This window comes from Urocitellus parryii, chromosome 5, assembly GCF_045843805.1.
Source record: "Urocitellus parryii isolate mUroPar1 chromosome 5, mUroPar1.hap1, whole genome shotgun sequence".
In the NCBI taxonomy this organism is placed as follows: domain Eukaryota; kingdom Metazoa; phylum Chordata; class Mammalia; order Rodentia; family Sciuridae; genus Urocitellus; species Urocitellus parryii.
The window spans coordinates 9,845,219-9,872,970 of NC_135535.1; the positions used below are offsets into that span (position 1 = coordinate 9,845,219).

Genomic DNA, 27,752 nt, shown 5'->3' on the forward strand with positions numbered 1-27,752 from the left:
CGGGAGGGGCGCCGCAGCCCCGCTGGCCTCGCCCGCTTCCCGGCCTCGGGACCCGGCCATCGCGCGGAGTCATTTGATCCGCAGGCCGCGGCCTCACCTGGAAGGAACGCGGTGGGTGTTCTCGGTCTGCCGAGGGCAGCCCGGAGCCCAGTGGCTCCACTCGGGTCGCGTCTCCAGCGGTCACCCCTAATGGCACCGGAGTCCGAAAAAACACTCTTTTCCCCCCTTTGTTATTTATTTATTTATTTTTGTACCCAGGGTCTCGTGCAGGCCTGGTAGGCGCTCCACCCCGGGGCTGCACCCGCGGCCCCACCTCTGGTTTTGTAACACAGGTTTTAATCGCCTTCGGTCACACCTCGAATAATCGCGAGGAAGCACGTTGAGATGTAAAGCAGTGGACTTAGTTGGCATCCAAATGATTGTGTTTGAAGAGAGGGGTGGCGGTTTTGTACTTTTAATTTTTTAGTGTGCCTGTGATCCGATCTTTTTCTTTTTCCCTCTTAATTGTACTGCAACATCAACTTCTCGGCCTAAAAGGAAGTTTTTGATGTTGTAATGCCATAGTTAACAACATAGTTGGACTTCAACTTGGGACTAAACCTGAAGTCCTCTCAGATCCAGAGATTTAAGTCTTTTATTATAAGTTTACTAAACGACCATGTTGCTTAAGGGATACAGGTATTTGCGCAGTCATCTTTTTATTTATAAAAGTGACATTTCTGGTTAAAGAGCAGTGTGACTTTGGGCAGGATCCTTTTGTGGCCCTCTATTTCTTCATCTGAAGGCAGCAGTAATGCCTTCATTTTGTTGTGTTCTCAGAAATTAAGAGAATGTGGGTGGCGCATTTGTCTTGCTGCAGTAACTCTTCAGTTAATGATATTCTTTTCAAACATTTTGTCTTTGGTTCAGAGGCCCAACTATCAGCTTTACTTAGTCTCAGGCACTTCAGTTATCACTTAGGCCAAATAAAAATCATTTCAGTTTATATATTGTTGGGAAAATATTTGATCTTAATGCCTGATTTGAAGGGGAGAGCACCATGTTTAGCCAAGTTCAGAAGTGGACTTCAATACCACCACTAAGAAAACATCTGGGAAAGTTGAAAAGGGACCCTCTCTAAGCTTTACTCTCAGTACATAAGACCTAGAGAAGTCCTCCCACATGTGCCCCAAGATCCATGTGCAAAAATGCTTTTTAACCAATATTGTTCCTGACACAAGGATATTGGAAACAAATGTCTGGATAAATTGTGGGTGTTCATATTTGAATACAATATAGTAGTGGAAAAGAAAAAAACTTTGTTCAACTTGGATGACTCACAAACATGTTGAGCTAAGAGCCAAATTGTAGTAAGACAAGTTTAAGGGTATATAAATATGATATAAAAACCAGGGGGGTAAGCTGGGCCCAGTGTTGCATGCTTATAATGCTGAGGCAGGAGGATTGAAAGTTAAAGGCCAGCCTGAGCTGTCTCAACCAGGCTGGGGTGGGGGTAGGGGTGGTTTATTGGTAGAACGCTTGCCTAGCATATATGACACTCTGGGTTCTATCCCCAGTACTGCTTAAAGAAAACACAAGGGAGGGGTAACAGAATTCAAAGCAGTGGTTATGGTGGGGGGTTTAAGCTAAGAATAGGCACGTGGAGAATACCAAAATACTGGTAGGGTTCTATTTACTTACCATGGGTGTTTGGTTTAACATTTCCTTTCACCGTATTTATACTTTAACAATAAAATTATTTGAAAAGAGAAGAAAGTTTCTGGTTCATATTTTATCCCATACTGGGTTGTTGAGTATTAGATGACATTTAAAAAACAAAAGCTTTTTTTAAAAAGCCTCAAACAAGACAGCATTCTTCATAAGTCCAATGCCCTAACTCTGCTTTGCCTGAATTTTCCTTTATAATTTGAATTGCTATTGTTTTCATTCTTCGCTAAATGTTACAGAGCTGAATTATTGTGCAGTGTAGGGTACTTTTTAAAATTTTTGTTTGTTTGTTTGAAAAGGGGATGGATGAGATCAGCATGTGAATGGTCCAAAAAAGATTGCACATTTAAACAGGTGTGATTTGTATATTGATAAAAGAATGTTGAAGTTTTAAGAGCTGAATTTATTGCATAGCCAAATAAACCATTTAATCATTACTGCCACTTACTTGATAAAAAAAATATATATATATATATATTTTTTTTTTTTTTAGAGAGAGAGGAGAGAGAGAATTTTTAATATTTATTTTTTAGTTCTCCACGGACACAACATCTTTGTTGGTATGTGGTGCTGAGGATGGAACCCGGGCCGCACGCATGCCAGGCGAGTGCGCTACCGCTTGAGCCACATCCCCAGCCCCTTGATAAAAATATTTACTGAATATTGTAGTATACCCGAGAGTAGGATATGGGTACGTGTGATGGGTGGCACTGAGATGCTCAAGACCTCGATGGTGTAAAAGACTGCCTTGAATTTTGGGGTCAGCATTATTGAGGAGATGGCATATTTTCTAATAACTTTAAACTTCAAATTATATATTTAGTATAGAGTCATGTGTTTTGAATAATAAACCAGCTAGAAAAGAAAAGTGCTAGTGGTCCTTTTAAAACAAGCCATAAAGGAGGTCTGGGTACATAGCCCAGTGGTAGAGCGCTTGCCTAGTCTGTGAAACCCAAGAGTTTGATCACCATATTTGAATTTTTTAAGAAGTTTTGTTTGGGGGCTGGGGATGTGGCTCAAGCGGTAGTGCATTCGCCTGGCATGCTTGTGGCCCGGGTTTGATCCTCAGCACCACATACAAACAAAGATGTTGTGTCTGCCGAAAACTTAAAAAAAAATAAAAATAAATATTAAAAATTCTCAAAAAAAAGTAGTTTTGTTTTCTCCTAGATTATTTGCTTAAGGTTTGGATAACAAACACTGGAATACAGCAGAAACAGTGGCTATGAAGTAGGCTGACAATCGCTAGAAATTGGGTTTTAGTATTTTTGTTTTCTTCTTTGCAAGACTAATAATCTAAAAGCTTGATTTTTATATTCCCCCACTGCCCCAGTGCTGGGGGTCAACCAGGGCCTCATCTATGCTAGGCAAGTGCTTTATCACTGAGCTAGACCCTCCAGCCCTTTTAAGTTGCCTAGGCTGACCTTAAACTTAGGTTCCTCCTGTCCCGGCCTTCAAGTACCTGTGATTAGAAATGTGTGTGGTGGTGCAGTTAGGTTATATTTCTTGAAATAGTACCTGTTTCATTTGCAAGTGGGGGTGGTATCCAACCTAGGTATTAAGCCTTAATCTGAGAGCATATTAAAGATAGTGTAGTGTACTCTTTGTGTAAGAGTAAGTTACTCTGTATGTTTTCTTTTTTCTCTCTGCATGTGTGGTGATAGAGATTGAACCTTGGACCTCATGCTTGCTAAGCAATTGCTCTTCCTGAGCTGTATCCTCAGCAGCTACATGTATTCTTTTTTAAATAATATTTTGTTTTATTTGTAGTTGAACACACTGTCTTTATTTTATTTTTGTGTGATGCTGAGGATCGAACCCAGAACCCCCGCATGTGCTAGTGGAGTGCTCTACCGCTGAGCCACAACCCCAGCCCTACATGTATTCTTATACTGTTAAAGCTTCTCCTCTTTTATTTCCTGATTTCTCCTTACCTGTTAAGCAGCAATATAAATGAAATGAAATTAGCCAGGTTCTGTCCATTGAGATACCTAGTGATCTCAATAAAATTTCCTGCCAGAAATGGAAATAACTAGTTATTCTCAAAGCTAAAGATTTCTAATAGTTTGAATTATAGGAAATTGAAACTCTTTAAAATAGCTATTGCTGAAAATTCTGCAAGATGATATAAGTGAGAGTAGAAGCAACAAATTAGATTCAATACAGTGTTATACTTAATGTATATCAATTTAGGGAAATGAAGGCCTTCTTAGTGTTAGGATTCTTCTAGGAAAAGAAGCTTCTAATATATTTTAGGTTTAGCTAGTGGCCATGTTTGTATTATTTAGCTTTCTTATTTTAAAAGGTATATAACGGGAGATTGATTTTGTGTAATTTGTTAAATTTGAAAACCTTTACGAAGGCTGGCGCTGGGAGGCTGAAATAGGAGGATCACAAGTTGTAGGTCAGCCTGGGCAACTTAGACCCTGCTTCAAATTTTTAAAAGGGCTGGGGATGTAGCTTGGTTTTAGAGCATCCCATAGTTCAACCCAGTACTGGGGGGGGGATGCGAAAAGAAAAAAAAAACACTTTAAAAAGGTTTATTGAAGGTTTCTTCTGTCAACTAATAGTACTGTTTGCTCAGGGTTGGGAGATAAGTAAAGATGGAAACAGGAGGAGGGAAAGCTCATAAATTTGATTCCTTTGGATGTTACCATAAACTGAATTTCAGTTTCGGGTGAAGACTGTCTTACTACTCTGCTTAGGTCCCATAGGCCTTTGCAGAAAAGGAAATGAAAAGTACTAGTCATGGAAGAGAGGAGGGGTCCAAGAAGCTGTTCTAAGATTTGGAGATTTGGTTGATTTTTTTTTGTGTGTGTGTGTGTTTTTCTCTCTGACCACAATCTTTTTGTAGATGGATACAGTGCCTTTATTTTTATTTTTTAATTTTTAGTGGTGCTCAGGTGCCTCACCCATGCTGGGCAAGCAGTCTACCACTAAGCTACAACCTCTGTCCTCCCTGACTGCAGTCTTGTCCTTAATTTAAAGCTTAAACTAATGTCTTCTATTACATGGAGTTGGGCATTGTAATGTATCTAGCACTACTCAAAATAATATTTGGCACCAACTATTTGTTGAATATATTAAGCAACTAAGTGCTTGCTGTGGTGAGTACTGTTTAAGTACTTTACACATGCCATCTTCACAGCTTACACAGTTGGTGGTACTTCTCTTTCTGCTCTATATAGGACATTGAGACATAGAGAAGTAAATAATTTGCTCTGGATCAAACATTAAGAAGCAGAATTAGGGCTGGAGATGTAGCCCAGTTGGTAGAATGCTTGCCTCACATGCACAAGGCCCTTGGTTCAAACCCCAGCACCTTGCAAGGGCGGGGGGATTAAAATTCAAATATTGTCTCATGCCAGAATGTGTTGTAATCCCTGTGGTATAGTTCTTTAAATATAGCAGTATGATTTTTTTCTGATTTTTATCATACTTATAATAGTGTTGTTGGGTAGTAAAAGGAAGTTTTAAAAAATCTTCTCTATCTTCATATTCATGTATAAAATTATTTGGTGTGGGGGTGGGAAACTATAGAGTCAACGTTGTGGGCATTTTTATGGCATATAAGATATATCACTTGGGGCTGGGGTTGTGGCTCAGCAGTAGAGTGCTTGCATCACTTTAAATTAAAATATTAATGAACCAAAGACTGCACTGTGTAGCTTAGTGGTAGAGCACTTGCCTTACTAGCATGTGCAAGGCCCTGGGTTCAACCCCCAGCACTGAAAAAAGAATTTTTAAAAAAACTGATGGACTAAAAAAATTTCTTTATGTTTCCAGATTTGGAGCAAGAGGTGGTGGTGGCCTTCCCCCAAAGAAATTTGGTAATCCTGGGGAGCGTTTACGTAAAAAGAAGTGGGATTTGACTGAGCTCCCCAAATTTGAGAAGAATTTTTATGTGGAACATCCAGAAGTGGCAAGACTGACTCCAGTAAGTGAGCGAGTGTGTGTTTTTTATCTTATACAAATAAAAGTAGACATACTGTCTGGAGTGTACTTGTGTACTAAGACTGGATACTCAGGATAGGGACCAGTTTAAATAAGCACATAATGTATTCCTTGGTTCTCATTGATTGTTTCCCAACCTATTTGTCATACGTGATTTTAACTATTTTTATGCTAGGTCAGGTCTTTTCAACAATGAAATACATTTTTTAAAAATAAATTAGCAGTGCATACTCTACTTTTAATTTCATTATAATAATTATTTTAGATTCTACCCATGAAATGGCTTTTTGTTAAGGGAAAAAAGTAATGAAAAGAGCACTTGGGCCAGGTTTCACATTTTCTCCTTTTTCCTAATTTTGACCTTAGGCACATGTTGTTCATTCTGAGTATGTTTTCTCCTATGTAAAGTGGAACCCTTGTTTACCTGTATCATTAACTTATAAAGTTGAAGTAATGAAAACATATATTTAGTTTTGTTAGTGTGAATTGGGAGGTAATTGTCAGCTGGATTGTAACAAAGTTTTGAATTGTTGAGAATAATTTATACTAACTAGTCTTCATTTCTTTCTTAGTATGAGGTTGATGAGCTACGCCGAAAGAAAGAGATCACAGTGAGAGGAGGAGATGTTTGTCCTAAACCTGTCTTTGCCTTCCATCACGCTAACTTCCCACGTAAGTGTTTTTTAATTCAGAATCTTAATTATGGGTTGAATAGTAAACATGAACATTAGGCTATTTAAAGGTTTTGACATTGGCTCAGGATGTTGTTGAAAAAATATGTATAAAGCCTTTCATGAAGGTAATAATTTATTCCATGTTATGGTTCCAAAAATATGTAAACCTGCTCAAGGCAAATCTCTTGTTGCATAAGGAAAATTTTTTCATGCTCTTCTGTTCTTCAGTTCAGACTGAGAAAAAGGTTTTTTCTATCTTCCCCTGGGGTTTTTACCTCTGTGTATTACAAAGCAGAATAAAGTTGCTTTCTAACTGGAGTTACTATAAATTTGGCTCCCAAAAAAGGACTGCCCATGATGTTAGATGCTTTAGGATAGTGGTTTTCAAAGATAGCAGTGAACTTCAGGGCAGAGTTTTAGGGTTTTTTTATTATTTTTTTAATAATAAATTTATTAGATGTAAAGCTGGGTAAATCTTAAAAGCCTAATAAGTTTTTGTTTGTTTTGTGGGTTTTGTGGTTGTTGTTATGGTTACTGGGGACTGAACTCAGGGTCACTTGACCACTGAGTCACATCCCCAGACTTATTTTGTATTTTATTTGTAGTCAGGGTCTCACTGAATTGCTTAGCACCTCACCCTTGCTAAGGCCACTGGGATTACAGGCATGCGCCACTGCCCTTAGCCATAATAAGTTTTTAAAGCCTGTTTTGTCTGCATTCTTAGTTTCATTTAAAAACAATGACATGTTTATTCTCTTACAGAATATGTAATGGATGTATTGATGGATCAACACTTCACAGAACCAACTCCAATTCAGTGCCAGGGATTTCCATTGGCTCTTAGTGGGCGGGATATGGTGGGCATTGCTCAGACTGGCTCTGGAAAGACATTGGCGGTATGTACCAGCAAGTGGTAATTATTTTAGTATCCTAATTGTTACATATACTTTTAAAAAATATTTAATTTTTAGGGCTGGGAATGTGGCTCAAGAGGTAGTGCGCTCGCCTGGCATGCGTGCGGCCCGGGTTCGAGCCTCAGCACCACATACCAACAAAGATGTTGTGTCCGCCGAGAACTAAAAAAAAATAAATATTAAAAAAAATTCTCTCTCTCTCTCTCTCTCTCTCTCCCCCCCTCCCCTCTCTCTCTCTCTCTCCCCTCTCTCTCTCTCTCTAAAAAAAAAATATATTTAATTTTTAGTTATAGTTGGGCACAACTATAATACCTTTATGTATTTAATTTTATGTGGTGCTGAAGATTGAACCCAGGGCCTCACACGTGCTAGGCGAAAACTGTACCGCTGAGCCACAACCCCAGCCCTGGCACATATACTTTTAATTCTGCATTAAAATGTAATTAGTGTAGGTAATATTTTAGCTGTTAAATGTGTGGAAGTGTTTTTAAAATTAACATTAGCATGAACACAGAAGTATTAAGATAATGGCTTGTTTGGGGGTTGGGAGTGTAGCTCACTTGGTAGAGTGCATGTCTCACATGTACAAAGCCCTGGGTTCAATCCCCAGCACCCCACAAAAAAAAGATGAAAAGATGGCGGCTTGTTTTTAATATAAGATTCTTGTTCTCCCCAGTATTTGTTGCCTGCAATTGTTCATATTAACCACCAGCCGTACTTGGAAAGGGGAGATGGCCCGATTGTAAGTGTGTTTCAGTGTGTTTTATAATTTTAATAAAAACTATAATTATTGTATTTTAAATTTTATGCTTTCTACACGTTATCTGATTTTGTTCTTAACTCCACCCTCCATATCTGAAAGTGGTATTACCACAGTTCTTAATTACTCAGTGATGCTGTGAGAAATATAGAAAAGATGTGAGATGGGTTCCCTGCCGTGTGGTTCTTAAAATCAGTTTGGGATTTTGTGTGTGTGTGTGTGTGTGTGTACTAGTCAAATGTACTTGAAATGAGTGTGTATATTTTTGAGGATGTTTCAAAATACAAAAATGATATATTGCTTTGCTTTATATAACATAGTGTATTCTGTAGAGATTGTTCTTTTATCACTAGCTGATATGAGTGGATCAATACATAGAGAAGGATTACTAGTTGCTCACAGTTTGTATAATACATGTTTCAAGAGTCTTGATTTGGTATTATTTGGGCCAGATTTCATGTGATTCTGGCAGCTTACATGAACTGTTGTTTTTGCTTATGTACCCAGTGAAGAGAGCTTAAATGAGCAGTGTTGGCTCTGGCTTTTTTTTTTTTTTTAATTCATTTGTATTTCTTGCTAATATTTAATCCATAGTTATGTTGCAGGATATTTTTAAAACTGTTTGTTTTGCAAGAGTTGTATAGTTAAAACTAGGTAATAAAATTTGTAAATCCATTTAAGTGGTACATATAAACTGTAATGAATTATAATGCATCAAAGGCAGGTGAGAATGCTGCCAGTGTCATTCCACATACTAAATAGTGAATTCTAATCATTTTTCCCCCACCCCATGGTGCCTTTCTACTTCTTTGTTGACTACGCAACGCACCCCGTCACATGATTTGAAAAGTATTAGATAATAATGGAAGAGATATTATTGTATTTCACAGTTATTTATGGGTTTTTATTGTTATTGTTTTCTTAACCTGCAATGTCTCAAGTGGGTTTTTGCCTATTTCAGTGTCTGGTTCTGGCTCCTACCAGAGAGCTTGCTCAGCAAGTACAGCAGGTGGCTGATGACTATGGCAAGTGTTCTAGATTGAAGAGTACTTGCATTTATGGAGGTGCTCCTAAAGGTCCCCAGATTCGAGACTTGGAAAGAGGTAATTTAAAAAATTATCAGGAATATTAGTTTATCTTACTTTACCAATTTCTGTGAATGATATAGAAGAAAGGAGTACGATGTTGTGGGAAAAAATCAGTATTTTAGGAACTTAGAAATCCTCCCGTTTAATAGCTATTTTGGGAGAGGAATTGCACCACAGCTGGAAAGTCTTAACTTTGTAAGATTTAATGGTTATGCAAGAATTCTTAATGAACTAGATCTTTTTTGTTTTGCAGGTGTTGAGATCTGCATAGCTACTCCTGGGCGCCTGATAGATTTCCTGGAGTCAGGAAAGACAAATCTTCGCCGATGTACTTATCTTGTGCTTGATGAGGCTGATAGAATGCTTGATATGGGCTTTGAACCCCAGATTCGTAAAATTGTTGACCAAATCAGGGTGTGTAAAACTGATCTTTCACTATCTTTATATTCTTTGACTATTGTTACAGTTCGTTATCCTAAAAGAAAGCCTTTCCTTTCCTGATAGCCTGATAGGCAGACACTGATGTGGAGTGCCACCTGGCCAAAAGAAGTGAGACAGCTTGCAGAGGATTTTCTTCGTGATTACACCCAGATCAATGTGGGCAATCTGGAGTTGAGTGCCAACCACAACATTCTTCAGATTGTGGATGTCTGCATGGAAAGTGAAAAAGACCACAAGTATGAAAGAGATGTTACTGTCTGTTTTAATAACACTGATGATAATGCTCATAATGATCCAAAATTAAAAGTGAATCTAAAATTTTTTAGCCAGGCATGGTGGTGTATGCCTATAATCCCAGGAGGCTGAGGCAGGGGGATTGCACGTTCAAGGCCAGCCTCATCTCACCTTAGTGAAACCCTGTCTCAAAAAGGATTGGGGATGTAGCTCAGTGGAAAAAGTGCCCCTGGGTTCAGTCTCTGGTACCAAAAAGAAAGAGAAACTTTTTTTTTTTGCTTTCTACAAATTCATCTTTTGTGTCATTTATTGGAGCATTGTGGTTAAAGAATTTTTACTGTGATGTGAAAAGAAAGTGCTGTAGTTTGGGGAGTTAATACTGCAGAGATCTGCATAGTATGTGGGGAGGCCTTTCCTGCATGATGACAGTAGTGTTGGTCTTTTTTTTTTTTTTCAGGTTGATTCAACTAATGGAGGAAATAATGGCTGAAAAGGAAAATAAGACAATAATATTTGTGGAGACAAAGAGACGCTGTGATGACCTCACTCGAAGGATGCGTAGAGATGGGTGAGTATTGCACTGAGATAATTAGCCTTGGATTTTATAATTTCTAAATTGGTGGTGTGAATGTTGTATTTTAATAATGCCCCACATGCAATTTATTTTTTAAATGAATAGTCAGTCATCTTTTGCAGCCTAACAAAATTATGTAATAGCATTTCTTTTTAAGGCTTAGCTTTCCTCTTTAAAGATTTTTAAAATATTGGTCACTTTTTTCCTGCTAGTTGGCCTGCTATGTGTATCCATGGAGATAAGAGTCAACCAGAACGAGATTGGGTACTTAATGGTAAGTTCCAAACTAAAGGGCCAGATAGTGTTTTTGGCTTTACAACCATCTGGTAGTCCCTGTTGCCACTGCTAAACTCTGCCACTGTAACACAGAAAGCAGCTGGCCATAGACGACATGAGAAGTCATGGCCTGGCTGAATTCCAACAAAATTTTACTAAGTGGCAAAAGTAAGTATTTAAGAACTGGGTGTGGTGGCGTACATCTGTAATTTCACGATTCATTAAGCTGAAGTAGAACCTTCAAATTCCCAGGCAATCTATACACATCTTGTTGGGGTGGGGGGTGATAATAATGGTTTTCTTCTTCATTCCACAGCTTTTTAAGATGTCCCCTAGCTTGTTTGTATAACTTGATTTTTCATTTGTTTTTGCAGAGTTCCGCTCTGGAAAGGCTCCCATCCTCATTGCCACGGATGTAGCCTCCCGTGGGCTAGGTTTGTATAGATAGGTGTCTGTGTCAAGGGTTTATGTATCTTTTTGGTTTAAAGATTTGTCATTTCAATTTTAGAATTGTATAAACATCTGTTTAGTAAAAAGAGAAGAATATAAGTGTGACTCCCTCCCCCCACGGTTTTTTTGTTTTTTGTTGGTCTTTTTTGTTCCTCAAAACCTTAGTTGTTTTTTTGTTTTTGCTTTTTTGGGTTTTTGGTTTTTTGGGTTTTTTTTCCTCTCCTTTTATTTTCAAAGTCTCTTCCTGCTCCTAATAAACAGGCTTTGGTCTGCAGCAAGGCCTAGGCATGACTGTTCAGTTCGAGGGAGAGGAGACATTCACTTGAACAGCTTAACTTCTTCCTGGTTTTGCTCTGTTTTCTGGCTTTTTATAAGGAGCCTGATTGAACCTAGCTATTGAAAGCTAGTTTCTTCAGTTATTACTTTCCTTGTATCAGTCTGTTATAGATAAATTATAGAGGCCCAATTCTAAATCATATTTAACAAACTTATAATACAGTATCATTCAGTTAAATCTGTATTGCCCGGTGTAATTTACTGAAGTTAAAAAATGGTGGGCACTCAGTTATCTCCTCCTACTACTGTACTCATAGATGTGATAATATAGAAGTTAAGAGCTTAATTTGAAAATTTTTTGGAGTTTCCAACTCACTATGATGTAAGGTATATACAGATACTCTGGTACTTTAGCCCATCATTTTGAGCTAAACAGGTCTGACTCAAAACTTTTATATTTAAAAACAATTATTTCTGTTATAAGGAAATTTTAAAACGATTGGCAGGTGTTTGATTCCTTGTCTAGTACGGTGAGAAGTATCATATTCCCTAATACTATTTAATGTAAAGAGGACACATAGTCAAACTGGAATAAAAAAGTAATGGAGCCTTTTTGTCCATTGGACTTATCATTGCCTCCTTCAGAGGGGGTGACCTGCAGCCATGATGGAAAGTTGTCCCTGCCCTCTGAGGTCCTGTCTGGGTCTGTGCCGGTAGAACTTGGACCTGTTGGGAGAGGAGGTGGAGGCCTGAAAGCACTTTACTCAAAAGCTTTCAGTAATGTGGTTTTTAAACAGGCTTGCTATGTGCTGGTAGCTTCTTTGTGCATCTTGCCTAGACAATTAAAAATATTTGCTCCATGTCCCCTTGCATTTCTAAATCGAATCAATTGGCTACCATTAGAATAACTTAGACTCTTCATCCCAGTCCCCCTCATCCAAGTGAGGGGAGAGGGAAGGTACCTGAGTCTGTTTCTTGTTACTCAACATCAGTGCTTGTTTTGGGCCCCTTTGTTTGCTGCCTTGTAAAAAATCAAAAGGAGGGAGAAAACCCACCAAAATGGCAGAATTCTGACCAAGGTCCTACAAGATCCTGGAAAGTGAAGGCTTCTACCTCATAGACAGGGGTGCGATTTTCAGCTGAGTCACCAGGCCTTTTTTCACTTCCTGTCGAGCGATGATCTCTTAAATGTTCCCTTCAGGTAAGTTCTTTGATTCCCATAATTTTATAGTAATCATCCTCAAGGCAACCACTATTCCCTTTCCACTGGGATATTTTTTTATTTCTCCTTTTTGTTTAAACTACACGCTGTTAAACTAAAAGTATTGAATTTATTTTGTTTTGTTTTTTAACAGAAGCTTTGATATCAGCTGCAGATCCCTCAGTACATGGCCGAGGCAAATCTACATTGGCCCGAAGCAGCTCTAGATGGGCCTGTTGGCTAGCGTTAGACCCTCCCAATTAGTGATTGGAGATTCAGGCCATGTCCTAGGGCTTTCCAGACCAAAGGTTCTTAGGCAGCTGGCCAAAACATTAACTTTTCCATTTCTTACCTTGCTACAGCATCTTCTATAAAGGCAGCAAGATAATATTGTGGCAGTGCACAGATAACATCAGGGCAGGCTTGACTGGAGAAAAACAAATTCTGCGCTTGCTCCTGTGTGCCTTCGGCCAGCTATGTGCACACACAGGACAGCTTTCTAGTGAAGAACTTGCACCATGTCTGCCCCCTATTGAGCCCCTCCAGAAGTACTCCCAAGTATTAGATCTGAATTGTTGACTGCAACCCCCACCCCATCCCCACCCTCAATGCCAGTGCTTTCTGCTAGGAAAGCATACTTTTGTGTGTTCGTGCAGTAATTCCACTTGCTCTGCTTCCAAGGGCTATACTCAGTGGGAGCGACTAAGGAGCATTATCCTAGCTCTGAAGATGTGGTCATGGATTATAATCCCCCCCACCCTCCCCAACCCTTGCCCTGTAAGTTTTTTTTCTTTGTGGCATCAACGACCCTAGCCTGAGACTCACGCTGCCCCCTGTGATAAGTGCCTTCTCGTCTTTCTGGTGTGATTCAGGACTTTAGGGGTCAGTAAAGACCGAGGAGCCTTTATTGTAATAAGAAACAGACATAATGCCCCTTCTTCACAAGCCCTGTAACAACAGCCGATTTTTTTTTTTTAAATCATCTCCCCTTTCCCCCTGAAATTAATCCAGTCTGGGCAATAGATGCAGTCTGACCCTTTGGATGTAACTTACATTTTTTTTATTAATTATTTTTTTCTACAATCACCCCAATTACCTTGGGGGAGGCGTTGGAGGACCTGAAATTTTTACCCGAACCCAGGTTCTCCGGCGCTTGGCAACCAAATGGGGCTACAGAGAAGCATCTAAGCCAGTTCACAGAGCGAGCGTGTGTGGGGACTTCTCACTGCCACGGACCCTTGATGCATGCTCCCCGCGCTCCAGTGGTCCCGTGTCAGAAGGCGGAGTTTTCGAAAGGAGGCCGCCAAAAATAAAAGGCAAAGAGACGGGATCGGCTGCAGCGGTTTCCCAAAGGAGGAGGGAGTGTGCATCGGTCTGGTAACAAACAGAGAATGTTTTTTCATTATTTATATCACAAAAATCTGTGTTTTATCTAGGATATTTTCTGAATATTCTTTGTAAAATGCAGATTTTTTTCCACAAAACATTAGGATTCTGTTATATTCTTAAATTTGTTTGTTTTAAGTAGGGAAAAAAATACATTTAGCTGAAAGCATTACACTAACATTTACATACTGTAAGCATTAGGAGATTATTCAGCCCAATTCCCAGCAGTAGAGAGAATATTAAAACTTGTGTCTCAAGGTTTCATTTTTTTCCCATGTTCTTTGGCTATTTATTTAATTTCCCAGGTCACATAGACAATCTTTGATCATTGAAACAAGTACTAAGCCTGAAATAACCTTGAGTTGGGCAAAGAACTTCATTTGACAGAAGCTGGGTTTAGTAGTATAGTGAAATTTTAGTGTAATGTGTGCTTGTGGTAATTCAAAAGGGGAAGGATTTTTTTTGCAAAGGAAATTAGGTGTGTACTTTGGCTCTGATCAGTTTGTTGTTTTGTTTTGTTTTTTAATGTAAGAGCAAAAAAGAATTAACCTAAATGTTAAGTCTCCTTGAAAATGTAGTAATAAAACACATGAAGCTCCTTTTTTCATTTTGCTCTGTGACTGGTTCAAAGGTAAGTTTGTTATGTTGTTGGTAGATTTTTGCCAGGCTTCTCCCAACAGAGTAGAAGTGATTTGGCCCTGTAACATAACAGTGGTTAGCACTTGCTTTCTGTATTCCAGTTTTGGAAAGGATGGCACTGGAACTTGGTGGTCTAAGGACCAAAGTTGGTGCAGCTCCTGTCAGTACATTTGTCAACTATAGATGAGGCAGGAGTTTGATGGCTGGATGGGATTTCCTTAGAGTTCGATAGCCACTAAAGATCCCAATTCCCATGCATGTCCCAAGAATCACTAATCTTCTTTTACTCTGTTGGGATGAGTCTTTTTTTGTTCCTGCTCAGAGTGGTTACTAACTGCACCTTCTCTCCTCTTGCTGTCATCTGCATTCGTGCTTCCCACCTGTTGTTGGCATGTCCTTTACCTTCTCTTTCCCTGCCACGTCAACCTACACGCTGACTCACCATTGACGTGGAAGATGTGGAAGATGTCAAGTTTGTGATCAACTACGACTATCCAAACAGCTCAGAGGATTATGTACATCGTATTGGCAGAACAGCCCGTAGCACCAACAAGGGTACTGCCTATACCTTCTTCACCCCAGGGAACCTAAAGCAGGCCAGAGAGCTGATCAAAGTGCTGGAAGAGGCTAATCAAGCTATCAATCCAAAACTGATGCAGCTGGTGGACCACAGAGGTGGCGGCGGAGGAGGGGGTAAGGGTAAGTCCTGGAGTTTTCCAGGTACTGCCAAGGTATCTTTTACATTTATTACGTCTTGGTTTATCTTTATTTATTTATTTAGGTGGTGGGGCTAGGGATCCAACTCAGGGCCTCATGCATGCAAGGCAAGCACTCTACCAACTTAGCTATATCCCCAGCCCCTGTTTTGGTTTATTAATCCTGTGGAAGCTTTAAATATATTGCTTAATAACAAAGGAGAGTGCTTAGTAATTTTCCTGAATTTTTATATATTTTTCATATATTTAGCAGCACAGTATTTCTGTAGTAATCTAAAATTGATCTTTGTGAAATATATGGTACATGTTCATCATTAAGCTAAACTATTTTTTAATACCTTAAATGCTTAGCATCTTAGTTTTCAGTTTCTATATGAAGTCAGTGATTTTACAGAAATTGAGACACGGTTGTGTCTCCACCATTGCAGAATATGCTAGGAGTTAGACTTCCTAACTCCAGGTTTGTTGTGTTAAGATTGTAGTCTTGGTCATGCTCAAGAAAAGAGCCTAAAACAGTAACGTGCCTACTTGGGGGCTGACCTAGCTGAAGGTCAAGGACTTTTTTTTTTTAAGTTATTGATAGACATTTATTTATTTATATGTGGTGCTGAAGACCAAACCCAGAGCTTCACACATGCAAGGCAGGCACTCTACCACAGAGCCACAACCCCAGCCTATACCCCTTCATTTTTATATTTTTTTTGTTTGGATCATAGGCTTGGCATTAAAAAATACATTGTATCCTTCCATCAGGAGGTCGTTCTCGATACCGGACCACTTCTTCAGCCAACAATCCCAATCTGATGTATCAGGATGAGTGTGACCGGAGGCTACGAGGAGTCAAAGATGGTGGCCGAAGAGACTCTGCAAGCTACCGGGATCGTGGTGAAACCGATAGAGCTGGTTATGCTAATGGCAGTGGCTATGGAAGTCCAAATTCTGCCTTTGGAGCACAAGCAGGCCAATACACCTATGGTCAAGGCACCTATGGGGCAGCTGCTTATGGCACCAGTGGCTATACAGCCCAGGAATATGGTGCTGGCACGTATGGTGCTAGTAGCACCACCTCAACCGGGAGAAGTTCACAGAGCTCTAGCCAGCAGTTTAGTGGGATAGGCCGTTCTGGGCAGCAGCCACAGCCACTGATGTCTCAACAGTTTGCACAACCTCCAGGAGCCACCAATATGATAGGTTACATGGGGCAGACGGCCTACCAGTATCCTCCTCCTCCCCCTCCCCCTCCTCCTTCACGTAAATGAAACCACTCAGTGGTGGTGACTCCTGCAGACTTAATTACATATAAAGGAACACTGTCTTTACTTCCCCCCTTCCCTTTTTCTTTATTTTTTTAATTGTTTTTTTTTCCCCTCCCAACCATTGTGATTTGTCTTTTCATGCAGATTAGTTAGAATTCACTGCCAGGTTTCTTCTGCCCCCGCTCCCCCCAATCCAGTCTATAATAACAGATTTTGTAAAAATATACATAATGACTGGAAGAGAAAAATTTCTTCCCCCAACTTCTTGCATGTTGAGGATATTTGAACTATTTTTCATCCTAAAAGAAAAAGTAAGGTATTAGGAGGTCCTTTTATGGGAGCCCATTTTTAGTTGTTGTCCTGAGTTTGTTGGGAGGCAGGGGGGAGGACTGGATTGTCCTGCAGAAGAAGATGGCATCTGTGCTGTGAATTACTCTCATCACTGGGTTAGAAAACCAAGAGGAATTTCCCTGCACATTTTCCATGATTTTTTTTTTATTATTATTTTTTGTAAGCATTTCTCAAGTTGGATCAGGGTTCCTCCGGCCTGATGAGTTTTTTTTTTTTTTTTAAGACCATGCTTTGCCATTATCATTTCTGCTGATGGCTTGAGTGCATTTGACAGTTAAATATTTTTAATTGGTTTTCTCTTCTCTTACTGTCTGCCTTCCCCTCTCCCAGTTACTGAAAAATAACCAGTGTAGTGTCAGGTTAGAAATTGCTGAGTGTCAGTTTAATTCTTCTATCTTTTAATTAAAAACCACAAGGGTTAATGGCATTGGTTAAACTGCAGCATCTTGGCATTGGGGTGGGAACTTGCCTGTTTTTTCTTCCCCACTTAACCAGGGACCATCTGTGAAATTAATTTCCTGGCCGGACAGTTACTGTGAGCAAATGAATGTCAGTGCTCACTGGGAATTTAATTTTAAGTAGTCAAGCCTCTGCATTCACCTGCAGTGTGTAAGGAACCTTTAATTATTAAACATTGTATTCAAAATGGGCAGATTTTCCTTTTCAATTCAGTATTTGTAGAACTAGGATAAAAGCAGCTCTCTTTGCCAGTCACTCTGCCCCTTTGGCCAAGCTATTGTGAGCAAACACTCTTAAGCCCCCCAAGCTCTTCATGCCCTGTCCTGCGTGCTTTCTAACAGCTTCTGAAGGTATGCTGTCCTCAATATCCCTTTGCACTCAGCTTTTCACAGGTAGGTAGCTCTTAGGAAATGTTCTGGAGGACTCAAGCCCAAGTCCTTTTTAATTTTCCTTTTTTAATTTTTCTCCATGTGAAGGTAGGTGGGTTGGTCCCCTTCATAGTGTTATTGTCTTATTATTAAGGCTTGAAACAGCAGATGGACCTGGAAAAAATATTCTGGTTTCGTGTTCACCATAACCATAGGTTGGGCGGGCGGGCAGGCAGGCAGGCAGGCAGGCAGGCAGGTAGGTAGCCTGCTCCAGAAGCCTCTTCCAGATCCATTGTGGTGGAACTGTTCATTTTTATGCTGTTACCAGTATCACAGTGCAGTTAAAGGAAAGGCTCCCCTGCATTCTTAGGCTATGGCCTGAACATGCTTGTTGATTTGTAAGATCTAAAAATTGAAATACTTGAGGATTTTTTTATTTTTGTTTTCCTTTTAAAATCCTTCAGGGGGAGAGAAGGGATGGTTTCTGAGGGGTTCTGAAAGTATTGATTCAGTGTGCAGCATACCAGGTAGGTTGTCAGCATAAGCTGAAATGTGTGCATGTAAAAACTTTGGCATCCTTTTTTACTTTCCACTTCCTCCTTTCCTGCTCTTTTTGTTCCCCCCTCTTTAAAAATAGAGGCCGAGGATGGTAGGCACAGAAGAAATACGGCAAAACTGTTCTGTGCTTTCAAACCAAAGTGAGTGTCGTGTTCCCCCCACACCTCACCCCATCCCTCCCCAAAGAGAAGGTATCTAAGCACTGATCAATCTCTTGTGGACATTTCTTTTTACAACCAAATTCTGATTTTTTTTTTTTTTTAACATAGGAGAGATTTCACTACAGGGAATGCCCTACTCTATTGCAGCTCCTAAAAACATCCATTTCAGGGAAAGGTCTGTGGGTACACGAGCAATATCTGGACTGCTTGCTTCCCTTTTCCATCAGGGACATCATAATCTCAAAATGAAAAAACAGCAAATTCCAAATTTCAAGAGTTCTTGTGGCCTGAGCACAGCTGAAATTTAGTAGTTTTTTTTTTTTTTTTTTTTTTTATGTAGCTCTTTGATGAATTTCTGCCTCTATGTCGTAATTCAGGTTCGGCTCTTGCTTCAGGACATGAGCAGACAAATCCTCATCTGATGCCGGTTACTGCATTCACAGTTGAAACTCATTTAGGGAAAGGGTTTTCAGTATTAAACCACAGGCCGCTTCTCCCCAGTCCCTCCCTAACAATTCATTGTGCGGACTTATTTCATCTAAAAGGTTGGTGGCTTTTGCTTGGGATCAGTGCTCTCTATACACATGTCCTTGCTGGTCTCTGAACACATTCCTGTTGCATTAAGACTTGAAAGATTTGTAGATGTGTGATGTTCAGGCACAGGATGCTAAGAGCTATGTTACTATTCTTAGTTTGTAAATTGTCCTTTTGATACCATCTTGTTTTCTTTTGTAGGTATAAATAAAAACTGTTGACAATAAGGTGTGAACTTTTTATTCCTTAAAATTTCTCTGAGTAACCCAGTATAGAGCTTTTGCTCTAAGACATTAAGTTGGGTGGCTAATCTCCTTAAACACCTAAAACTGATTAGTTTTAGAGCAAGAACTTGAATCACAAAACAAGATGAAGGGTACTTCTTGTAAATGCTTGGGTATCTAGCTCATCAGGAAAAGAGTGATCTTTGCTAATGGTGCCCCACTTGGGCCATTCCTTAGGGTTAAGGTTCTAAGTTCAGGGCTCCTGTGAACCTTAAGTAAAATTTAAGCCAAGTAAAGGGGACTCACAGAATGACTTCACTCCTTCCAAAGCTGGTGAATTTGGTTTGCTTATGGCTTGAAGTCCATATTAAAGTGAATAGCTGGTTACAATCTTACCCTGACCAGTTTGGTCTCTTACAGTGAAGTTTACTACAGGAACATGCCCGTAATATAGCCCACTAGGTAGAGCAGTCTCCCATGGACATTGCTCCACATTGCCCTTTCCAGGCAGGAGTTGTGCTAATATTAATCTATTCATGGATCAGGCACCTTAGTTTCTCTTTCCAGGTATAGCCAGGGCTTTAGGTTTGTATTTGGCCCCAGCTTCTTGTTAGCTCTTACATGGGTATTGAAGGAAGATCCTGCTGATGAGGCCTAGATAGAATGACCAGTGTTTTGCTGAAATCCATTCTAAGCATTTTTCTGGCTTTAATATATGATCCCAAGTCATGGGTAGGTCACCAAGGAGAACAATCAAAATGGCTTGCTCCATGTCCTTATTAAGGTGTAGGTCATCTCTGAGGGCCCTCAGATTGGCATTGGAAGACTTAACTTCTTTCCTTTAAGTACTGGAAGAAAATGGAAATGAAGTTAGAATGTATTGCATGGATCAAAGGACTGCTTTGTAACCACATAATCCTGTCTGCACATCCAGCTCCAGGTGTTGCGATGTTAAGGCCATAGGGGAAAGGGTTTTCAGTGTTAAACCACAGATGAACCGTGGACTTGCTGACCTCCGTCTTGGTTACTGACACTCCATCCCTCTTAGGTTGTAAACTTAACATTTGGCCTCAATGTTGTATTCTACCTCTTAAACCTGGATAATGCAGCAGTTCCCTAACTAGCTAGTTCTGCTGCTCTGGCTTCTTTTGACCAACAGCAGCTAGAGGATTGGTGTTTTAAATGGTTCCTCCAGTCACTGCTCTTGATAAGTGCAGACCCCTTACCTTGGCAGCCCAGTGACCTGACATCTCCAGTTTTGTGGATTGGATCCTGCTAACCTGCATACTTAACATTGCACAAAGCTGGCTGATGCTCTGGAGTATGTCACCTGTATTTTCCCAACTAAGTCAAAGGTCATGGCTCTCGGTCTGTTTTCTCTTGGTGCAGCATACTGAAAATCCTTGCCTTCCCTATTAGCGGGAACACTGCAGAGGGGAGCCTGGGCTCTCCCCTGTTCCTTGGGTACTATGGACATGCTTTCCTCCCAGCACCTACCTTTGGTCACATACAGGTAGAAGAAATCACAGTAGAAGATGGTTTGCACCACTCCTGACACCACCGCAATCTGGTCATAGAAGTTCTCAGTCTGGTACCGCCTGATCCAGTTGGCCAGGTAGAGGGCCCGGTAGAGTCCCAAGAAGAACAAGTAGTGAGTGGTGATGGTCTCGGCCTCCCCAGTCTTGCTGATCATGAAGAGCTGGGGCAGGATGGCCACTGACTCCAGGTAGATGGAGAAGGTCCAGAGGATCTGAGCCGAAGAGACAAGCACAAAGGAGCTCAGCGAGGCTAGGAAAGGGCCTGTGGCTTTAAGAGATGTAAACACATGTTTACTGGAGGGAATATGTTCAGCAAAATGGTTTAAATTCACATTCTCAATAAAGAACTAAAGGAGTCGTGCCTCTGGCTCAGGCGGAGCCCTTGTCTAATATGCTGGGTTCTACCCCCAGCAAACTGCACAAGTGGGCTTTTTGGTTCTGGTGATGGAACCCAGGACCTTGCATGTGTTAGGCAAGCACTTCACCACTGGGCTACACATCCCCAGCCCCACACTTCAGTATTTTGTCACTTTTTTTTTCCTATGTAAATATAATTTTGATTTTTAATATTAAGACTATACAATACATAATGCTTAGAATGAGTATTTCTAAGGAACATAATTTTTAAAGGTTGCAATTTTGCTAAACTTGTCATAATTGAAGCCAGAGTTTCTCAAAGTGATCCATAAATACCAGCATCAAGATCTCAGGCTTGTTGTCCACAGATTCTCGTAGCCATCAGGCCAGGCACACAGGCTTAAAACTTTGGCCTAAGCTTGGTCTAGGGATCTGCTAATCCTATGTTGGACTCAAGGACTCAACAACCAGAAGTTGGCTGGCGCCACTGGCTCATGAGCCTCTTGCTGCGGCAGGTGTGCCTCTCTTCCTGTGGAGGACTGTGACAAGCTTGTTGCCATTTTCCAAATTTGGAACTGAAGAGTCCTTGAGCAAGGGTCACAGAAGGCAAGCCCAGATGCCTCCGTGGGCCTGAGGGATGGATGCTAGGGGCACGTTTGGGGGATGTGGGCTCAGAGCCTCCCTCACCTCCAGGGGTGTAAAACTGTAGTTCTCCAGGAAGGAAAGGCCAATGACGGGGACCAGAAGAAACTCCAGGCGGAATGTGTCATTCTCAATGTCAAATGTTTTCCGAAATTTCCCATAGATCATGTACACTGTGACATAAGCACAGAGGAGGAAAACCACCTAAAAAGGGAAAGAGCCGTGAGAGCCTAGGAAGCCACTCCCCAGCCTGAAGCCTGCCAAACCCAAGGCTCAGTGCCTGCCGTCTGGCCAGCAGGTGAAATGTGCTCTTGCAATCCGGAATGAACAGCCCTTGTGTAAAGTAACTCCACACTTCTAACTGGGACTGAAATGTGCATCCCCTGTTGTCCCCTCCATCTGTGGAGTACTGGGCAAGAAAACAGGACCAGTATTTCTTAGGGGATGAGGCAGTGGCATTCTAGGACTCCTAAAAAATCCTCCAGCTTCCTGGATCCGCATCAACGGCTTGCGAACATTCTCCCTCAGGCTGACCTCCCTGGAATTATTTGGCCAGTGCTCCTTTAGAAAAGCAGTCTAATTACCCTAGCTGCCGCCTGGCAGGTAACTTCATTCAGATATGTTCTCTAACCTCCTTGGCCACATGCAGACACTCAAGCGTGAATCAGAATTACCCAGATGGGTGCACACCTGCAATCCCAGCCACTCAAAGAGGCTGAGGTGCGAGGATCACAAGTTCAAGGCTAGCCTGGGCAAGCTAAACCAAGTGGGGGCCCTGCTGATCCACTGCACAGGTCACACACCTATAAGCCCCAGTCACACAAAAAATGGCAGAGCAGAAAGTTGAAAGGAGCCTGGGCGTCTGTGGGGCTGCCAATCCCAGCCCTGGGTTGCCTGCCTCCAGATTTCATGTTATGAGAATGAAAAAATAAGGCCTTGTGAAGATCACCCTGAAATCTGTCACCAGCAGCCCAGCAGTCCCAGCCCACATTGCCGACTGCACCTGTGCTCCTTCCACCAAACTGCGCTACTTAAAGAGCCAGGACGGTTCAGCAGAAGCAGGACAGTCCTCCCCCAACAGAAGGAGGGACACCTATGGCCAGGGCCTGGGGCATCGGGGTGGAACTGAAAAGCCAGTTTTTTCTGAAAACAGGGGCACACTTCAGAACCACAGCTTCTCCCCAGGACATTACATCACACTGCCAGCCTGCACCCTGCCCTCCCCAATCCTCTGCAGGCATCTCCACCACACTGGGTGGCCCTCGCCCATTGCGCTCTGCCATAGCAGCCCTCTGTCTTCTCCGCAGGCACTGAGCTTGTTCCTGTCTCCGGACATCTTTGCACCAGCTATGTTTTTTGCCCAGAATGTTTCTCCTCTGATTGTCACAGGGCTGGTTCCTTGTCGTTCAGATCTCCACTTGAGCGTCGCCTCTTCAGAGAGGCTTTTCCTGACCACACTCCCCAGGCTGGCTCCCTACTCGTCCTCTATCAGGGAACCATTTTTGAAAGGTGCATGCCTGTAATCCCAGCAGCTCAGGAGGCTGAGGCAGGAGGGTTGACGGTTCAAAGCCAGCCTCAGCAATGGTGAGGCGCTAAGCAGTTCAGTGAGACCCTATCTCTAAATAAAGTACAATATAGGGCTGGGGATGTGGCTCTGTGGTTGAGTGCCCCTGAGTTCAATCCCTGGTAGTAATAATAATAATAATAATAATAATAACAACTTAATTGAAGGAAATGTCCATTAAAATATGACTAATTATTTGCATAGCCCTGTCCCCGATTAAAGACTTTCTTATTTATGATGCCTCCCCCTTGAAATGTCGGTTCCGTGAGAACAGGAGCCTCGCACAGCAGAGGATGAAAAGTACAGGGCACAGACAGGCAAACAAGTTCTCTGAAAGCTCCGGTGATCCGTTGAATTGGTTTATTCTTTTCTTTCTTTCTTTTTTCTCTCTTTCTTTTTTTTTTTTTTTTTTTGGTACCAGGGATTGAACTCAGGCACTCAGCCACTAAGCCACATCCCCAGCCCTTTTTTGTATCTTATTTAGAGACAGGGTCTCTCTGAATTGCTCAGCACCTGGCTTTTTGCTGAGGCTGGTTTTGAACTCAGGATCCTCTCGTCTCAGCCCCTGAGCTGCTGGATTGCAGGCGTGTGCCACTGCACCAGACGGTTCGCTTATTTTTTAGCCATTATGCATAAATGGCTGATCTTCATCGAACGTTTGATGTGTGGCAGGCATTTCACATTTACTGTATTTTTTATACTCGTAGATGGCTAGCATGCCTTTATTTTATTTATTTATTTTTATGTGGTGCTGATGATCGAACCCAGAGCCTCCACATGCGAAGTAAGTGCTCTGCCACTGAGCTACAGCCCCAGCCCTCGCATTTACTTTTATTACCTAACTTAACTTCCACAAGCAAACCCTCTCAGCTAAGGACAAGTATGATCTTCATTCTGCACGCAAGGAGGTGAGCGCGGAGAGCCTGAGACCTCGCCAAGCCAGGCTGCACGGCCACTGAGCTCTAAGGCCATCCCCCTCGTCCTCCCAACCAACCCCTCACCTTCATGACAGTGTTGTAGATGGAGATGAAGTTGGTGAAGAGGTCCAGGTACCTCGTGGTGAAGACGAGAGCGAAAAGGATCTGGCTCTTCCCAGAGATGCCTGCACCAGAGGGGCCAGGAGACAGTGAGAACGCACATTCCCAGGCCACCCACACATGGCACCCAGAGCCAGGGGCGTCCCTGCCTGCCTCATGAAAACCCTGCCTGTTGCTCCCCAAGAGCCAGGTCACTTAGCTGAGCCCATCGGCTCACTGGAGTCCTTGTTCCTCTCATTAAGCTGAAATCAGTCTCCCATCTCCAAATAAAGACTCGAACACTTGAGTTCCCAGTCCCCCTGCGTGTGCCCGCCTTGATGCTTGCTCTGGGGGTGGTGTGAGTCGGGCGGGGTGGGGGGTGTCGAGATTCCTCTCTGCTCCACCCCCAGAGCTCCAGCGACAGTCCCCCCAGAGCTCAGTCCGGGGGGCAACAGCTTACTGACTCTAAGATGCTGATTCACCAGGGAGACTGGAGCAGGCGGAGGAAGGTGCGGGCCAAGGAGCAGCCAATTTCATTTTCCAAAATGCAAAGATTAAAAAAGCCCTTTTCCTAGTTATAAAAATTATGCCTATTTTTACTCTTTATAAAACAAAAATCAGGGGTGGAGACGTGGTTCAGTGGTAGAGCACTTGCTTAGCATGGGTGAGGCCCTGGGTTCCATCCCCAGCCTCATAAGGAGGGGAAAAAATCTGACAATATAGAAAGATGCAAAGAGAGAGACCTCAGAGTGCACCCCAAGGATCACTGTGTGTGCACACACACCTCGTGACACTCATACCCACGTGCTAATGTGAAAATCGGGCCTGGCAGCCGTGCTGTGTCACGGCCCACTCCAGCCAGCTCCCCTGTCCATAGTCTTCCCACGGCTCAGGGATCTGGCCCAGGAGTCCATGCTGCTTGGGGACTCTTGTGACCACTGTTGACACGTCATGGGGCGGGTCCCTGGCCGGGCCTTACTTTTCTCTTTCCCAGTCAGGCCATCTGCAGGGGAGCTGCAGCCCATCACCTCCCCAGGCTGCTCCTGCTCACACACCTACTCCCTACTCCGTCCTCTCTCCGAGCCTCACTGTCCTGGCTCCAGGACAACCTGCTGACTTCCTGCCCCTCTGGCTGAGCCTGTCCTCACCACCTCAGCCTCACGCTGCCTCCTCCCTGGCCTCTGCCACCGCAGCCATTCCTTGACCCAACACCCCCCCGTGCCAAGGACTCTCCAGCACCAAGCTCCCCTCCACGTTCTGACCTGTACATTCATCTTCCTTCTCTGACCATGAGCCCCCAGACTCACCACGGTCCAGCCCAACTCATCACCTTTTCTCAACCTCCTCCTGCTCCTTCTTCATAAACGCCCCCCACCCTCCTGCCCAAGCCCAAAACCTAGAGCTTCCCACAAGCCTCCCTCCCCTTTGTCCCTCACATCCAGCCACCAGGCCCAACGCCATTCCAGTGCCACTCAGATGGCCCAGCCACCATCCCTAATGACACCCAGACTGGTCTCTCCAAATCCTCCATTGCACCCCAATTCCATTCTTCACCCAGCATCCCAAGAGCATTTTAAAAATAAAATTCTGCTTAAAGCTCTTATGTGGCTTTGAAATGCTCTTAAAATAAAGTCCCAAAGCCTTATCCCAGCTCTGAGGTCCTGGGGTGTTCTCTCCCCTGGTCTCCCTCTCCCTCCCTCCCTCCAACCGGGGTGACATGTCTGGATTTGATTCTGAATGGAACAAACTGTCTGGGGAGTGTGGCCTTGAGAAGCCACACCCGCTGCCTCCGGTCTGGTTCCATTGAACCCCTGGACTGTGCCTCAGCTAACTGTTCCTCTGGTGCTGGACATTTTCAGGGTGGGGGGACATTTTTAATGACCAAGGAGAAACACCCCTTTTAAAGCCTCTCACATTCTGCAGGGTGTGGGGTCAGTGTACCACCTGGACCAAGCCTGGGCCTCTCACCTGCATCCAGTTAGTGTCCTCCTGTGGCCTGGCACTTGAGCACTTTGAGGGTAAGGGTCACAGTGGGGCTGGCTGTGGGCAAATGAGCCACAGCAGGGTGGTGGAGGAGACTGGAAGGCAATCTTCCCAGAGGCTGCGGAAGGCCACCAGGTCCAGGGCACTGCCCTGAAACCACCTCACACCTGCACCTACTCCAGGTTTCAGGAGACACTTGTCAGGTCCCCTCCTGAGCCCCTTCCATTGCTCCCAAGCCCAGGTCCTCGGCCTGAGAGAAAAGGCCTTTCGCATCTGGGCCTCACACTCCTGACTCATTTCCCTCCTGGACCCTCTCTGGGACATGCCCTGCCCTCCGTGACCGCGGTGTGTTGGTGCCCCTCGTACACTCAACACCACCAGCCTCCTGGGCCTACCCCTCTCCAGGGCCAGCCCAGAGCAGCTCCCTCCATGAAGCACAGCTTTCTGCCTCCCCCGCTCACCCTGGTACCCCTTCACCCCATTGCCAAGTGGAGGCAGCACCTCCTGGGCAGCAGGTCAAAGATGGCTGCAGGAGCCCCTGATGGCACTGGGCCCGTTTGGTGACCACCAGTCCAGCCTGGAAACTTCCAGTCCCCTGCAGGACAGCCAGAATGCTGGGCCAACAGGTGACCTCCACCCCTCCCTGGACCTCTGCTCGGTGGCTCCCTGCCTACTGGGCCAGGCTGGTGCCCCTCTGCCACATCACAGCCACAGGATCACCCAAGGCAGGGCAAGGCACAGGGCCTGCCTGGAGGGGGCTGGGAGGGAGAGAGGAGGAGGACGGGGAGAGAAGACCCTGAGATTGGGGACCGGAGACTCCCTCAGTGTGTCCCCTCTCTTCCCTGGTGAGGGTGGAGGGAACAAAGGGGGACCACCGCCAGGAGAATAGGTGTCACCTCCTCTTTCCCATCCTCTTCCAACTAGCAGGGACAATGCCAGTTGGGGGGTGGTGAGGAGGCTCAAGGCCACCCTCCCCCCACACCCCCGGGCTCTTGGTCCTTACTTTTTATGGGGGCGCTGGGAAGCTGAGCTCTTTTTGTTTCAAGGACCCCACCCCATGCCAACGTCCCCACCCAGAGCAACCTTTGTGGAGCGCCCCGCCCAAGGCAGGGGCTGGCCAGCGAGGGTCCCCCTTCCCACCCGGTCGCCCCTCACCCGCGCAGCACTTGGACCTCCAGATCTTCCCCAGGAGCAAGATCATGGCCAGGAGGTGGCTCAGGTCGCCGAGGATTCGGAACACGTTCATGGTGCCGCCCGCCGGGGCCGCGCCCGCGCGCAGCAAACTTCAGGAAACTTTCTGGCGCGCGGGCGACTGCCACGTCCCCGGCCGGCCTCGCGGTGCCCCCGGCCCCTGCCCGCGCCTCCTGCCCGGCTCCGCGCGCGCCCGGCCCGCCGCGCGCCTCCGCCACGCACCCTTGGCCAGTCGGTGACGTGGCCAGGCCGGCCGCGGA

At 43.7% G+C, this 27,752-nt stretch overlaps 2 protein-coding genes and 1 pseudogene across 3 annotated transcripts; 2 read left to right on the plus strand and 1 right to left on the minus strand.

Annotated features, from left to right (window-relative positions):
• Nucleotides 1–658: 658 nt before the first annotated feature.
• Nucleotides 659–13,697, plus strand: LOC113198639 (putative ATP-dependent RNA helicase DDX17). The gene is made up of 11 exons (XM_077798534.1): nucleotides 659–678; nucleotides 5,494–5,644; nucleotides 6,234–6,333; nucleotides 7,098–7,231; nucleotides 7,926–7,991; nucleotides 8,971–9,112; nucleotides 9,351–9,511; nucleotides 9,602–9,774; nucleotides 10,230–10,340; nucleotides 10,559–10,620; nucleotides 10,997–13,697. Exons 1-11 carry the CDS (start codon nucleotides 659–661, stop codon nucleotides 11,068–11,070), a joined length of 1,194 nt encoding a protein of 397 aa, XP_077654660.1. The 3' UTR covers nucleotides 11,071–13,697.
• Nucleotides 13,698–14,831: 1,134 nt separating this feature from the next.
• On the plus strand, nucleotides 14,832–16,648 carry LOC144254883 (putative ATP-dependent RNA helicase DDX17; annotated as a pseudogene). Its single transcript, XR_013343622.1, has 2 exons — nucleotides 14,832–15,273; nucleotides 16,044–16,648. The product of XR_013343622.1 is annotated as a putative ATP-dependent RNA helicase DDX17 (transcript).
• Nucleotides 16,649–19,219: 2,571 nt separating this feature from the next.
• Kdelr3 (KDEL endoplasmic reticulum protein retention receptor 3) lies at nucleotides 19,220–27,676 on the minus strand. The gene is made up of 5 exons (XM_026411462.2): nucleotides 27,457–27,676; nucleotides 24,304–24,404; nucleotides 21,784–21,942; nucleotides 20,699–20,951; nucleotides 19,220–20,049 (listed from the first exon to the last, which is right to left on the minus strand). Exons 1-5 carry the CDS (start codon nucleotides 27,545–27,547, stop codon nucleotides 20,009–20,011), a joined length of 645 nt encoding a protein of 214 aa, XP_026267247.1. The 5' UTR covers nucleotides 27,548–27,676; the 3' UTR covers nucleotides 19,220–20,008.
• Nucleotides 27,677–27,752: the final 76 nt, after the last annotated feature.

Bases quoted from the DNA above. Each gene is read 5' to 3' on its own strand.
- LOC113198639 (XM_077798534.1), top strand. From the start codon at position 659: ATGTTGCTTAAGGGATACAG. The intron at 6,334-7,097 runs GTAAGTGTTTTT...ATTCTCTTACAG, and splicing joins CCATCACGCTAACTTCCCAC to AATATGTAATGGATGTATTG. The intron at 7,992-8,970 runs GTAAGTGTGTTT...TGCCTATTTCAG, and splicing joins AAAGGGGAGATGGCCCGATT to TGTCTGGTTCTGGCTCCTAC.
- Kdelr3 (XM_026411462.2), bottom strand. From the start codon at position 27,547: ATGAACGTGTTCCGAATCCTCGGCGACCTGAGCCACCTCCTGGCCATG. The intron at 24,405-27,456 runs GTGAGGGGCGAC...CCTCTGGTGCAG, and splicing joins GAGGTCCAAGTGCTGCGCGG to GCATCTCTGGGAAGAGCCAG. The intron at 20,952-21,783 runs GTGAGGGAGGCT...TCTTCGGCTCAG, and splicing joins ACAGTTTTACACCCCTGGAG to ATCCTCTGGACCTTCTCCAT.